Here is a 16,058-nt window from a genome sequence, read left to right on the forward strand (position 1 = left end):
GTCCAGCAAACTTTCTTAGTTTGAAAGTTACTTCCCCTAATTTCCTGACCATTAAAACTGAGTTCAGTGTCCCTACTACCCCTCTCCATAGTACTCTGAATCCCATAATCAAACATTCCATATGTATAATTGACCTTAAGCACCTTGTAGAAAATAATTTTTGTTGCTTATTGAGACCATCATACCTAGCATAACTACTGGCCCAGTGTAGAAGCTCTGTATATACTTGTTAAATAATTGACGAGCAGTTTCAGTGCCCTTAAATCAATCAACTTTATTTTTTTTAAATTCATTTCCTCCTCAGGTATAAAGAAAGTTTACAAATACATTTATGTGAATTATTTGAGTGAATCTGTCTTATTCATAAAAACTGAAATAGATTTGCAAAAAAAAAATAATTTTGTGAGTAAATTATCTTCCGCTTGTGACTTGCAATAACAGGGAGAGAATACAGGCAGTATGATTTAACAGAAATGTACTTAGTAGGTGCCATGGTTTAAAGGTATGTGTGCCCCCAAATTCATTTGTTGGAAACTAAGACCCATTTTGACAGTATTCAGATATGGGGCCTTTAGGATGTGATCAAGTCATGAAGGAACCATTCTCATGAATTGGATTGGTGACCTTTTAAAAGGGCTCAGTTGGGTCCCTGTTGACCTTCTGCCTTCCACCATGTGAGAATGCAGCAACAGGGTGCCATCTTGGAAGCAGAGAGCAGCCCTCACTAGACACCAGAATCTGTTGGTGACTTGATCTTGGACTTCTCAGCTTCGTGAACTATAATTAACAAATTTTAGTCCTTTATAATTACACTGTCCTTGTCTAAGGTGTTTTGGTATAGAAGCCCGAGTGGACTGGGTAGTAGACTAAGATCTAATTAACTCTGTAAAGTCAATATAACTGAGAATTTCTCTAAGATATTTTCAGGTGGTTGCAGTCTATTGGCAATACCTGACTAAAGTTGAAATGTTTCCTAGCAACTAACTCCTTTGCTGAAATAAATAGGCCAATGTTTGTTCCCTATCACTGCCAGACAGAATAACTTCAGTGTGTTAATGATGGAAAACCCCCAGAATTAACAGTAGGTTAATGTTTAACTTGAATGCTTCGTGTGTGTGTATGTGTGTGGAGGATTGTTAAGTGCAGAGCTCTGTGACCAGTTGTACTTGTTGCTTATCATTCTATGGCCCTTTCAGTTTGTAAATCATGAGTTCAAACCCTGTATTGTCAGTTGTTTCATCTGGTTTCATGGGCCCAGATTGTTGTTCTTCTCTCTCTCTCTCTTTTTTTTCTTGAGAAGCAGTTTCACTCTTGTCACCCAGGTTGGAGTGCAATGGCACGATCTCAGCTCATTGCAACCTCCGCCTCCCAGGTTCAATCAATTCTCCCACCTCATCCTCCCCAGTAGCTGGGATTACAGGTGCCTGCCACCATGCCCAGCTAATTTTTGTATTTTTAATAGAGACAGGGTTTCTCCATTTTGGCCAGGCTGGTCTTGAACTCCTGACCTCAGGTGATCCACCCATCTTGGCCTCCGAAAGTGCTGGGATTACAGGTGTGAGCCACTGCGCCCAGCTATTGTTCCTCTCTTAAAATGGCTTGCCACATTTTGACACTATAAGGCTAAGATTAAAAAAAAAAAAAAGGCTCTGATGCAGAAGCCAGAGACTGTGTTCCTCCCTGTGCCTTAATTTCCCTTAATCTACACTTCTGTGAGATGAGCATCATTCCCTAGCTTGGCATCTTGCATAGACTTTTTTTTTTTTTTTTTTTTGAGGAGATAGTATTCTTGCTAGGGTTTAAATGGATTTTACTTGCTATTCAAATCACAATACAGAAATTTACTTTAGGCCAAATCTTCCTCATTGGCTTGGAGGCACTTCTCTGTGTTCTAAAAACCATTGATCTTTACCAACACATAGTCCTTTTCATTTTTTACACTGGTTCTACTGCAGGAACCTGCTCAGGTCTCTGAACCTGCATTAGAACACTGAATCTTCATACTGGCCTTATGAGGTAGATAACATAATCAATTGATGACGATACTATTGACAGTTGAGAGAAATTAAGGCACAGGGAGGAACACAGACCTTGAAGGAGGAGACAGTACCAGGTGCAGGAACATGGCCCTAGAAACTCAGGCAGTGTATGCTGGGCTAGGGACAGTAAAGGAGAGACGCAAGACATGGAGCGAAACCCTGTACACTTTTCCAGCACTTTAAGCACTAGGAGCACTTCATTGTGCCCAGAGACATTTTAAATCATTCCATTCTTAACTGATGGCAGGGATTCTCTACAGAGTCTTTTCTAGTTACCCTAAAGTTACGGTTGCTCTCTTTGAGCCCAAATGCAATTAAAGCTTTAGTACTTATGCATAGAGTAGCTAGCTAACTTGATGCTGGGAGCCCAGACACTGACTTTCTGGCAATTTAATTGCCTGTGGCTGGTGCTTTTTGTTTTCTCCTCTCCCAGCCTTGTCTCTACTTTCACTTACACTCCCCTCACTCCTCAACCCTCCAAGAGGTACATAGGAGAGGTACTGACATCCCTTCATCTTATCTTCCTCCTCCCTCGCCATTCTCCCCCTTCCTCACTGACCACCTACCTAGAACTTCCTTCCCAAGATCAAAAATATACCTCCATGCCCTATCCATTACAGCTTTTCCTCCTCAACATTTTCACTAGTCAGGGACACGCAGTGACTCTCTATTCACTGTTATAACTCACATAGTAGAAATAAAAAAAATATGCAACATTTCCTCAAATCTCATTGAGATTACAAATTAAACTTTGAAAAACAATTCCTGGTATTTTCTTAAATTTCGAATTTTTCATGTGTGATTATTTTATCTACGTAATTATGTAATGAGAAGATATTTGTCTAGTATTTAAATAGGTTCTGCAGAAAATATGTGGGGTTTTGCTCAGATCTTCTTTGCAGAGTTGAAGAAAGAAAGAAATGTTTAGATCAGTTTAGTTTTATTTTGCTTAACCAAAGATCCAGAATCCTGTTGAGAGAGAGACAAATAATGAAAGTAAGATGTAGCTGTCACAGAGATAACGTCAGTACTCTAAGCCTTATTTTGGGTTAGTTTTGGCACATTATGGCCAGTTTGGAAATCCTATCCCCACCCTCTTCTGTAACTGGCATAACAATGCCATTGGGATCCAGCTATGCAAGTACCTCCACTTTTCTTGGCATGCTATCTGTACCAAGCACACGCTCTAAGTGAGTTCCATGGGTACACTTCATCACTGGAATTTGGCATCTGGTGAACTGGTTTTTTTTTGAGACGGAGTCTCGCTCTCTCACCCAGGCTGGAGTGCAGTGGCGCAATCTCGGCTCACTGCAAGCTCCGCCTCCCGGGTTCACGCCATTCTCCTGCCTCAGCCTCTCCGAGTAGCTGGGACTACAGGCGCCCGCCACCACACCCAGCTAATTTTTTGTATTTTTAGTAGAGACAGGGTTTCACTGTGGTCTCGATCTCCTGACCCCGTGATCCGCCCGCCTCGGCCTCCCAAAGTGCTGGGATTACAAGCGTGAGCCACCGCGCCCAGCGGCATCTGGTGAATTGTTTAGGCTTGTGGGAGATCATCTAGACTTGGCTTTTCCTGAAGATCTGCATACTAATGTTCTCACCGCTTGCCATTTGGAGCTATTGAGGCCTAGGGCACTAACACCATGAGGAGAGCTGCTGTTACAAGAATTGTGCTGAATATGAAAGAGACTCTTCCACATGCGCTTATTGCTTAAGCATACTTTTCCGTTGCATGAGGAATATTGTGGGTGGTTCATGTAATCTTTCAACTCAATCTTCATTACAAAAGAGATTAACTAAATTCTTACAAGCTTCTGACAGGTGGAAATCCTAGTTTCCAACACTGGTACAGATTTTACTACAAAGTGTCATGTACCTTTGCTCATTTTTAAAGGAGATTTGAAAGGAAAAGTCAGTTAAATATGATGGAGACAGGAGGCAGAGAAATTCTAGGCAGAAAAGGGTGAGTCCCCAGTGAAAACCCTACCCTCAAGCTGAAATGCCTGAAACCCCAGCCCAAAGTGAGAATTTATACCGTTTTCCTGCTTGAATGTTGCCTTTTCCTAAACTGCCCATGGCCTACCCTGCCTGCAATCCTGTGCCTATAAAGACCCAAGACTCAGTCAGAGAGGAGTGGAGACTATGGCTGGACATTGGAGAGAAGCAGCTTGACTTCAGAGGGACAGCTTGACAGTGTAACTTCAGAGAAGAATCCAGCTGGAGATGGCCAGACTTCAGGGGAAGATCACTTACCCCCACTGTCCCCTTTTCAGCTCCCTTTCCCACTGAGAGCCACTTTCATCAGCAATAAAATCCCCTACGTTTACCATCCTGCAGTTTGTTTTTGTGACCACATTTTTCCTGGACGCCGGACAAGAGCCTGGGAGCCATGAGTGCAGATATAAAAGGCTCTCACACTCGCCCTTTGCCCTTGCTGGTGGAGGGCAGCTTACCCATATGACAAGGCAAAGGGCCCACTGAGCTGTTAACACTTAAGCCATCCACAGACAGCAGAGCTAAAAGAGCACTGTAACACATCTTCTGGGGCTTCAGGAATCGCAGGCAACCCCACCTGGATGCTACCACAGGGCCTGCACGGAGTTTGTTCCTGCCCGTGCCAAAGCGGCCAGCCAGTTCCAGTGCTTGTGCACTCCAGTTCCTGCCTTGTTTGCCTATGCACTCCCTCCCAGGAGTTGAGAGTGGCAGGCTGCGTAAACAAGGCACCCCTGTCTGGAGTCCTGTGAAGGGGTCAGGGAAATATCCTGCTTCAAATGTACCATCATTTAACTGAATGAGTGCTCAAAACACCATTTGAACACATTTCGTTTCAAAACAAAAATCAAACATACAAAAAAATCAAGCTTTTATTTCAAATATTTGAATCTAATAGATTATTATTTAGGTTTATAATCTGTGAATATATATATAATATTATATTTAATTAACATCTGAGTAATCTCAATTACCATTTTCTAGGAGGGATAGAGTATAAGAGCTAAACATTTCATGTAGAAATATTAACTTTCAAAAGTTATAATAACACCAGAGTTTTAGAGTGAGGGAGTATTTAAAATGTGTCTTTCTTTGGGAGAGAATCATTTTGTTCTTTACTAACAATAATTTAAAAATTGGTAATTTAATATCTTGTGAATATGAAAATATTATGGTATAGATTAGCTTCTAGGAGAAGTTAAGTGTAGCATGATTTCTTGAAGATTAAAAAAAATTTAACTTTTTAAAGATAATATGCATATTGAATATTATTTGAACATAATAGTAAAGAAAATTATCTTTGAACTTTTTTGAATATATGGCATTTGCAAAATAACATTAGCTCTTATGCAAGAAATAAACTGTAACTAGATTTAATAGGACAAAATATAATTTATATAAAAATTAATAAGGCCTTAGTTAATATTTGGTAGTAAAATGGACAATGAATCAGAGATCAGAATTCAAAGCAGTTTTTCATAGGAAGTTTCATTAATAAATGCAAAAACTCGTATGTCCTTTTTTCTCAAATTCACAGTGAGTATTAAAAAATGTACAAAAACCTTTATAAATCAGTTATACAGAAGATAAACTATAATTTGAAAAGCAAAAGTATACAACCAGAGCTACAGGCATTACAGCTTAATTCATACAGGTATGAGTTTAGATAGTCTCAATCAATATACAGACTTCAGATTTCCTGAGGAGACTTTCACTAATCCACTACCACACTCCTGATCTTTGTTCCTGGCTGCCAGTGCTTTCAAAGAACATGAAGTCCTAGATAAAAACAAAAGTACACAAATGAATTTTCAACAACAAAACAGAGATCAATTATCAGATGCAGAAATACTAAGGGATCTAGTGAAACACAGTAACATATCTGTTAAAAAAAATTAAATGTAATAAGTAAATATACAAAAGCTCTATAATTATATAAGTTCTACCTTTAGCTTTCCATTTTAATAATAAATTCTATAATTCTATTCATTTATTGATACCTGTATGAATTTAATTAATCTTCCAGTCATTTTCTCTAAATGTTACTTTTTCTCTATCCACGTAATTCTCATTTTTGGCTGCGTACTGGAATCACCTGGAACACTATATGAACTTCGAAGTTTCTGATTTAGTTGAACTGAGGTATGGACTAGTCCTTGGGGTTTTTAAAGGTCCCTAGGTGGTTCTAATGTGAAGGCAATTTCAGAATCACTGCTATATCCAATTATTTCCTGTAATTTGGTAGTTAGGTCTACACACTTGAGTGAATGTACACTCTTATTGTACTTCATACTCCTATATTAGATGGTTTAATTTAATTACTATGAGTCATGGTAAAGTTTCCTTGTTTCACTACATTTTTTCCACATATGCCCACTTTCAACTTCTTCCTCAAAGCATCTAGGAGATGCCTGATTTAAGGGGAGACTAAAATCTCTCCTTAGTACATCTCCTTAGTCCCCCTCTTGCCATGTGAATATTCATAGACTCTTCAGATAGAAACTAGTCACCTGTGACCCCAGAGTGTCAGGATCAAATAGAATTTCAGAGCTAGGATTAAATGGGAATCCTGATTTAAAATCTATAAATTTTAAAATGTCATTTTGAAATATACACTTTACTGAATCATTTCAGAATGAACCTAGAGAAAGCATCTATAATCAAGATTAATAAGAACAGACTTACAATGAGGAAACAGGCACCAAGCATTACAGCTTTCATTTTAACATCAAGGTCTAAAGGGAACTGGATTCCAAAGTTATCAGCGTCTGTAAATGCCTCTCTCAAAATTCCAGTCCAGTGCTTGGAAATTTTGCCAACCACACACTGTTCATCAAGAGATTTAATCTAAATTGAAAAAAAAAAAGTATTAAATACTTTTAGGAAACTTATAGCAAAAGTACTTTCAAATTTGAAGTAAGATGAAACAAATATGGTATTAAAATTATGCACCATATGTAACCCTCATTAGATAACTAGAGGTTCCTGTATCTATTTATAGATATATGAAAAAAACTGTTTCATTGTATGGATAAATTATATTTCAGAAAGTTTTTCTGAAATATTTAACAATTTCTATTTTATATTAATACAGACATTAATAAATTATGTGAATTGACCCAAAAGAAAACTTAAGCAAAAAAGGATATAAATATGAAATGTTTCTTTGATGACATTTCTAGAAGCCATCAGGAAGTTAATGAACAAAACTCCTATTAGACTTCTGCTTTAGGAGAAGCACAGTTTACATAGACTGAAAGATTAAATATGATGAAAAGGCTTATTACCACCCACTGTGAGTTGCCAAACATGAAATGCTAAGCAACTAGAAAAGATTAGCAGTTTGGAGTAAAGGCAAATACCAATAAGTAACTTGATGAAATGCCCCACGCCCCACACCCAGTGGGGTGTGAATAATAAAAGACGAAGAGTGTATGAACAAATGAGCTCCGAAGTAGAAGTTTCCTAATTTTACAATTCTGCCTGCGGAAAGCCCAGGGCCATCATATAGGGTTGAATGGACTTTGCTCACACTAAGGCAACTCCTCTAGGAGGGCAGGTGGGGACTGAATGTAGCTGAAATTCACAAAACTATGTACACATATAGTTGTATTAACAGAGGAGTGTCCTTTTCAGCTAAATAAATGTGGGGAATCTAAAAACACCTGACTCATTTTATTTGAGTACAAGTGGATAGTTTGTAAAATACTAGAAATAAACATCTAATATGAAACTGATAGCGTAATACTGTTCATCAAATATTCATTTCATTCCCTCTCCTTCTGTAGTGCCAGTATACTTCCTGTTCCTTCGTAATTAGACTTGGCCGTGTTGCTGCTGAGTTTTAGGGATTATGTGTAATGAAATACTACCGTGGTGAAAGAAACTAATACAAATCCTTTCCTGTACATGTTAGTATTTTTCTGCTAATAGCTATCATTGAAGCATTTGAAGCTAGTAATGAAAACTCTTACGTTTTACTTTTTAATTCTAAAATTAAAAAAATTAAAAATGCAGCTGACAACTTACTAGCCACCGTAAACTCAACACTACACAGATAAAGATATTAACATTTGCCCTTTTTGATTACTACAGCAAGAAATTTAAAGAAGTAGAGAATACATTTTTTATGGCAAGGATAAGAAATGCAAATGATCTTCAACCAATAAATTGGCAGGACTAGATAATTTTTAGCTAAATTGTAGACATTTTGGAATAGAAAATCACTATAATAAAATGTCAACACTTGGAAATAATAAATTGGTATTGTATAATGTTAAACTTTTAAATCCATAAATGTAATACTAATTGGTAAAAGCATTCTAAAAAGAAAACCATAGATTCATCTCACAATGCAAATATAAATGCAAAATACTGAAATATAATGACAGCATATAGGATCTAGGTATGTAGCAAAGAAATATAAAAAGTGTATCATGAGTATATTAACAGTTGCTGGTAAGCTATTTTATTTACTTACTAATGATTTATTTATTTACTGTTATTACACCCAATTTTCATGTAAAAAAACTAGAGCAAAGAGAAGTGAAAGAATTTGTTTAAGGTTACACAGGTAAGTGTTGTGAAGATGGGTTTCAAATCTGGCATCTGGCTCCAGTGTCTATACTCTTGACCATTATGATTGTCTGCTTTTTAAAGACATATTTATTGAATACTAACGAAAATCTAGTTGAGAGGGCAGGAAAAAAAATCTGTGGGCTGTAGTTGACCATATAAAATTTATCACTACTCAGGATCAATTTCTATATTTTGAGATTCCTGAAACACAACAGTGGCAGGAATTCAGATTTCAAGCTCATAGACAGAACTGACTTGGTATGTCAGTTTCATGTGGCCATATTTCTTCCCCCTTACCAAGAGTCCTTGAAGGAGACAGACTCTCTTATCATCTGTATTGGATAAAAGGTCTACTAGGCTCTCTCTTACTCACCATTAAGATAACCTTCTTAGAGATTCAATTACTATCTGTTTGCTGAAAACTCTCCATTCTTTTCCCCTACATAACTAAAATCCAACATGACCTTAATTCAAGTCATTAACTTCCTATATGTATTTTATATAATGAACTAGAGCCCACTGATTATATTTTGCTGATCCCTGACCTAGATGTGTATTAGTATGTGATACCTTACTTTTTAAAAAGCAGAATATCATAATGGTCAAGAGGACACAAATCAAGTGTTTTTCCTCCAAGATTCTTAACTTGGCCAATGTAATATCAGAATAATAACACATCAAGTCTATCTCCAAAATTTTTTTCATACTCAATTGACATCAAATCCACGAATTAGTTCCACATAGTACACCTATGAAATGCCTCTTGAGTTATTCTCTGTTTTAGAGTGACTCCTGCCCCTGCTGTGGAACAGGCTTTTATCTCTTTCCATGCCCAGTGACACCCTGGTGGATTTCATGTTCCTTAGTGGTCTCTCATACTGATAATTTCTGCCTTGAGGTGTCAGAGTTTCCATTGTCAACCCTATGGAAAATTCTTCAAGTAATTATTTCTCAATTCTTTCCATGAGAGTACCTTGATATCATCATTCTAGATAAATAGAAGAAAAGTTAATTTATTACATGGAATGGATGCTTTAAGGTATCCATCAAGAAAGGCTGCCAGATGAAACATAAATTCTTTAGTATCAAATACAAGGATTACACAATGCTTTTCCAGTGTTTTCATTTATTTACTAAAAATAAAATATATGCCAGCCAAACTTCTGTTAATATTGTTCCTTGAATGAGAAATTACTTTTCACTTCTGTGGATGTAGGACAGAGATTCCGTCCCTTATGTGAAGAACTGCTATTATGCATACCCCTATATAAATTTTTTATACATGCATATTATGCACACATATACGTACACACACTATACAATCCCTTTATAAGAGCCTTTTTAAAGTTTCTACATCACATCCTCCTTAGAACTGCAAATCTCTGTCATTAGATTATGAAGTCAATGGGGGAAAGGATTCATCTTTATATAGCTAAGGTCTGATGGAGGAATCAAATACCATGTGATTAAAGAAGGCAGGCAGATCACATAAATGAATGACACTGGATACTGAAAAACCTCAGTAAGGGATGGAGACATTGGTAGAGTTCCCATGTCATTATTACAAGGGGCAGCCCCACACATCTTGAGTAGATTTTTGCCCTTTCTTTGGAAAAGTGGGCCCAGTTAACCCAATTTTCTGATTTTCCAAAAGAAACAAGAAATCAAGGTTAAGTTTTAAAACCTTCTGATTTTTAAACATTTGCAATGAAAAAATTTGGATTGTAAAAGTAGAACATCTGTTGTTGAACTGCTCTAATGAAATTCTACAATGTATTACAGTAAATATACAAATATTAATATGTTGCAGCTTCTAGTGACCTAATTTAATATAGGGAAAAGGAGAGATCACAGAGAAGCATAATTGGGTAGTACATATTATACTAATTTTCTCAAAACTATCTTTGCATAATTGGGCTTCTTGTAGGAATTCAAAGATGTCAGACATTCTGAACATGGCCTTGAGCATTGGCAGATGATATTTCAGATTTAAGAAGGATCCATATGCTTTGGCAATCAGACTTAGATGACAAGGTTAACATTCTGTTTAAAATGGATAATATACAGTGTCATCACATAGAAACCACCATGTTTAAGTGATGGATGATTTGCTTATTTTTATTTGACTACATAGGTCTGCTTCTCTTTTATCCATTTATCATGACCAACAGTGACCTTTAATAAGAGTGATAACTACCACTCTGACCAAAGTTAAATAAATGAGAAAATTATCTTGCTATTGAGACATTGGCACACAATACTTATTTAATGCATTTATAACGTCCTGCAAAATTACATTCTTCTTATATTAGGAAAGTAAATCTTATAAACATTATGACATCCCTTACCTCAAAATCAACATCTCCACAACAGCTGCACACAACACATGGACCACTTATTTTTAGTACATCGTCTCTTTTCTCATTTTGAATTGTAAACTTTGGTAGACATGGGTGCCAGGTCTGAATAACATAACCTATTGGTACACCAGGAGGAGACTGGATTTCTATCTACAAAGGCAAAATAATATATGTAAATGTAATAATCATAATGCCTAGGTTTGATGAAAGGTTCAATGACAGGGCAGAAATTCTTGCTGAACTATTTTACAAAGTGCCCTGGTAATTGATCACAGACCTCCTGAAGGCAGCAGGGACAACAACAGCTGCTACATCTTAGCGGTCTCTCCAGAGTTATGACTTCTTGACCCATATTATCAATAATCCTCAAGGTAAAAGGTCTAGATGGCCCACAGCAATTTCGGGTACAGCAATCAGTATCTTCCACTGCAAAGTAAACCCTCTGTCCAAAGCTGTTCTTAATTTCATATTTGTTATTAGTTTCAAAACCTGTTAAAACTAAAAACATAAAAGACGAAATCATAATCACCTCTATGCTAAAAATTTATCCAGACATTATAATATCTAGCTCTGCCAGTTTTAGAAGATACTCCAAGTGGCATAAGGAGAAGGAGAAGAAATGATGTTTAGAGATGATCCAGGCAGAGAAAAATAGCAAAAAAAAGGAGGAGGAGAGATTACCAATGTATAGAGAAATTAAGTCCTTATGCTGTGGGGAAAAGAAAGAGAGATGAGATTGTTACTGTGTCTGTGTAGAAAGAAGTAGACATAAGAGACTCTATTTTGTTCTGTACTAAGAAAAATTCTTCTGCCTTGAGATGCTGTTAATCTGTAACCCTATCCCCAACCCTGTGCTCCCTGAAACATGTGCTGTGTCAATTTAGGGTTAAATGGATTAAGGGCTGTGCAGGATGTGCTTTGTTAAACAAACGCTTGAAGGCAGCATGCTTGTTAAGAGTCATCACCACTCCCAGAGACACAAAACACTGCAGAAGGCCGCAGGGACCTCTGCTTAGGAAAGCCAGGTATTGTCCAAGGTTTCTCCCAATGTGATAGTCTGAAATACCGCCTCCTGGGAAGGGAAAGACCTGACCATCCCCCAGCCCGACACCCGTAAAGGGTCTGTGCTGAGGAGGATTAGTAAAAGAGGAAGAATGCCTCTTTGCAGTTGAGATAAGAGAAAGGCATCAGTCTCCTGCTCGTCTCTAGGCAATGGAATGTCTCGGTGTAAAGCCCAATTGTATATTCCATCTACTGAGATAGGGGAAAACTGCCTTAGGGCTGGAGGTGGGACATGCTGGCAGCAATACTGCTCTTTAAGGCATTGAAATGTTTATGTATATGCACATCAAAAGCACAGCACTTTTTTCTTTACCTTGTTTATGATGCAGAGACATTTGTTCGTGTGTTTACCTGCTGACCTTCTCTCCACTACTATCCTATTGTCCTGCCACATTCCCCTCTCCAGGAAACGCCCGATAATGATCAACAAATACTAAGGGAACTCAGAGGCCGGTGGTGGCCTGGGTCCTCCGTATGCTGAATGCCAGTCCCCCGGGCCCATTTTTCTTTCTTTCTCTATACTTTGTCTCTGTGTCTCTTTCTTTTCCAAGTCTCTTGTTCCACCTAACGAGAAACGCCCACAGGTGTGGAGGGGCAACCCATCTCTTCACTATGCGAGACAACAGAAACAAGTTATATTTTCCTAATTCCACAAATGTCTGTCAGAAGAGATACTTTACTGCTGAGAGTTGGGGCAATGCTGTGGGTGGGCACAGTGGCACTAGGTGTATAGAAAAAACGTCCACTAATGCAGGATAGTTTTTGTGTAATGTGGAGGGGAATATAAGAGGATTGCTGTTTATGTGCTATAAATTTTATATTAAATCAATTGGTTTGAGACTATCTTATAAACCATACTTATGTCTTATTTTTATGCAATGCTTTTGAAAGAAGGCAATGTACATGCATAAAAACCGAGGGAGTGAAAATGAAAGGTGAATTAGAGTGTCACATTGGACCCAGGGCATCCTTATTCAACTCAGCAGTAGTTGTTCAGAAGTGGGAGGTGGGTATTAGACAAAGGGTGTTCAGCAACCAAGACTTTAACTCACAGAATATCTAGACCATGGGAATCCTAAGTGAACTCTGCACCTTTGCTGGGCTAATCTCTTCATGATGGAAACAGATGGCTGCAAAATGCTGAGGCTCACAAGCTTTGTATCAAGGGCTTTCCAAATCTAACCATACATTGGAAACCTCTCCGTATTTAAAGCCAGAAAGGAGCAATAACTGTCCCACTTGTACATAGCCCTCAGTAACTGGGGTCATAGATGTCAGAAGCCTGGCTAAAATAATGAGTGATTAAAATAAATACTTGGAGGAAAAGTCACTCTATAATGCCTATATGGAAAGACTCTGAGTCGGATAAAGACGGCCTTCACAAGTCTTAACCACCATGAACTCCTTTAAGTGACCTTGGTGGGACACAGACAGACCCTGTACTCTGCATTTATAAGAACCACCTCTGATTTCAACATCTGAAATAGTCAAATGTTTGATGAGAAAAAAGTTAAGCTGATTTTGAGAGGGCATTTATTATCTAATTAATTGTTTCATTAAGTAGCTTAATCTCAAAAATCTCCAGCTTATTTGTAAAGCAACATTGGTTTACATAACCTTTAAGTTTCTTTTCATTTACTTAAAAAATGTAAACAAATTGTTTACATCTTTATTGTCTTCTGTATTTTGAATTGAGAAAAAAAATTAAGTGCCTAGTTTATGCTCAGATTCTAAAAAACTGAGTAATCTTCATCTTTTTTATACCACTCATGAAAAAATAACGTAGACTTTCAATTTTGGAGAAAAAGAAACAAAAAAAAACTGGAGACATTTCTTTTTTGAAAAATAAGCATAATTAAAAACTATTAGATTTGGAACTTTCTATTTCATAATTAACACATATTTAACAAATATTTATAAATCTACAAAAATAGTGTGCTGTGTAATGTTTGGTTATATGTCTGTTTGGATTTTATAGCCTTACTAATATATACTATAAAACACTAAGAAATTCAGAATACAAAGCTCTCTTCCAGAGAAAGCTTTGTTTAGATACACCAAAAAAAATCAAGTAAATTATAAATAATAATGTGCTTTATAAATAACTTCAATGTAATAGATGACAATTCTATATTTTAGCCAAATCCATTATTCTGCTTATACAATTCATGTTCTAATTTTTACCAGTGGAAAGAAACTTTGGAGACAGGTGAAAATGAATTTAGCAGACATAGTCCAAAAAACTGGCAGAGTTTTTGTTAAACCTTTTATATCTAGAAGGAAAACACTATGGTTCATAAATCTACCTGGGGTCTTCTTCCCCTGTCAGCCATTATAAAACATTAATTGGCTTCGTAAGTTTATTTTTGCACCTAAGGGGCCCTGGACCCAAGGAAATGTCAGGCCATTCAGCAGGAGCAGGAGTGCTCTTCTATGAAGCCAAGCCTGCAGGCTAGTTGGTCAGCATCCTCCAACACTGCAGTGGCCTGCATCTGACCTGGTATACAAAGATTTTATAGGGTTCATCTTAACTCCCAAGAGAAACTGTGGGCACAAATGATAATTTTCCCAAACTTCCTCATCCAAATAAAAAAGATAACTTACTTTGGAATGTGGCTCTCTGTGCCATTCTTAAGCTGATCACAATTATGGAGAAAATAGCTTAAGTGGTAGAAGTCAGATAAAAAGTGATGTACGAAGAGAGGAGCAAAATAAGGGTTTTGATTATTTTCCTTCTAAGTTAGTGTCCTGAGGGCAGGTGCCCAACATAATAGCATTTTACCTTTTGATTCCTAAATTTTAGAAATGAATTGCTGATAATGTTTATTATTGTAAATAACTGGTTTAACTGTCCCATATAAGTGAGAGTGTTATATTTGTGGAGGTCGATGTGCCTTTATCTGCATAAACTTCTACTCTTTATAGAAACAGGATTAAAACAATGAATACATACCTTCCAGAAGTTCAATTTGCTGATGAATCAGTATCTGATCTATCTATAACAGGAAAAAAAAAATAAGTGGTAAGTACATGTCAAATGAAGGTTTTTATAAGCTAACCAAATTAAAATTCATATATTTATATTTTTTACAGTATATGTAATCAATTATCAATATTTAACAGCTTATATTACTTTTTAGTGTAAAACTGAAGTTAATATTTTAAATTAATAAAATGTTTATTGTGTTCATTATTAATGTGGAAAAATTTAGGTCAAATAAAATTGATTTACACTGGAGTACCTTTAAAAATTAGAAAATTGAGGTGGCTCATGCCTGTAATCCCAGCACTTTGGGAGGCCAAAGTGGGCAGATCACGAGGTCAGGAGATCGAGACCGTCCTGGCTGACATGGTGAAACCCTGTCTCTATTAAAAACACAAAAAATGAGCTGGGTGTGGTGGCAGGCGCCTGTAGTCCCAGCTACTTGGGAGGCTCAGGCAGGAGAATCACTTGAACCCAGGAGGCAGAGGTTGCAGTGAGCCGAGATCGCGCTACTGCACTCCAGCCTGGGCGACAAGCGTGAGACTCCATCTCAAAAAAAAAAGAAAAGAAAATTGATACAAATGGCCAGTAAGTTTATGAAAAAATGCTCAACATCACTAATCACCAGGGAAATGAAATCCAAACCACAATGAGATATTATCTTTGTCCAGTTAAGAATGACTTTTATCAAAAAGACAAAAAAATAACAAATAATGGTAAAAATGTGGAGAAGGGGAAATCTGTTGGTGGGAAAGTAAATTAGAGCAGCCATTATGGAGAATAGTGTAGCAGTTCCTCAAAAACTAAAATTACAGCCACCATATGATTCAGCAATCCCACTACTGTTTTTTTTAAAACAGTATTTTTTCAAAATTTTCAAAATTTTCAAGACAAAAATTTTAAAGGAAAGGAAATCAATATGTCAAAGAGGTATCTGCAATCTCATGCTTATTGCAGCACTAACAGTCAACATATAGAATCAACCTAAGTGTTCATCAATAGATAAATGAAAAAAGAATTCTTAATACACACAATGGAATAAAA

At 36.9% G+C, this 16,058-nt stretch overlaps 1 protein-coding gene across 5 annotated transcripts in view; it reads right to left on the minus strand.

The window, feature by feature from the left end:
- Positions 1 to 4,885: 4,885 nt before the first annotated feature.
- Positions 4,886 to 16,058, minus strand: part of PLSCR1 (phospholipid scramblase 1) — a 29,583-nt gene continuing 18,410 nt past the window's right edge. For 3 of the 5 annotated variants that reach the window (XM_003256675.3, XM_030822688.1, XM_030822685.1), the window contains 5 exons: positions 14,985 to 15,027; positions 11,247 to 11,467; positions 10,958 to 11,119; positions 6,717 to 6,878; positions 4,886 to 5,810 (listed from right to left, as the gene is read on the minus strand). In XM_003256675.3, coding sequence (XP_003256723.1) covers positions 5,754 to 5,810; positions 6,717 to 6,878; positions 10,958 to 11,119; positions 11,247 to 11,467; positions 14,985 to 15,027 — 645 coding nt within the window. In that variant the 3' untranslated portion in view covers positions 4,886 to 5,753. The remainder of the gene's footprint in view (positions 5,811 to 6,716; positions 6,879 to 10,957; positions 11,120 to 11,246; positions 11,468 to 14,984; positions 15,028 to 16,058) is intronic. The other 2 variants (XM_030822686.1, XM_030822687.1) reach the window with 2 other exon arrangements.

The sequence above is a fragment of the Nomascus leucogenys genome, chromosome 11, assembly GCF_006542625.1.
Source record: "Nomascus leucogenys isolate Asia chromosome 11, Asia_NLE_v1, whole genome shotgun sequence".
Classification (NCBI taxonomy): Eukaryota; Metazoa; Chordata; class Mammalia; order Primates; family Hylobatidae; genus Nomascus; species Nomascus leucogenys.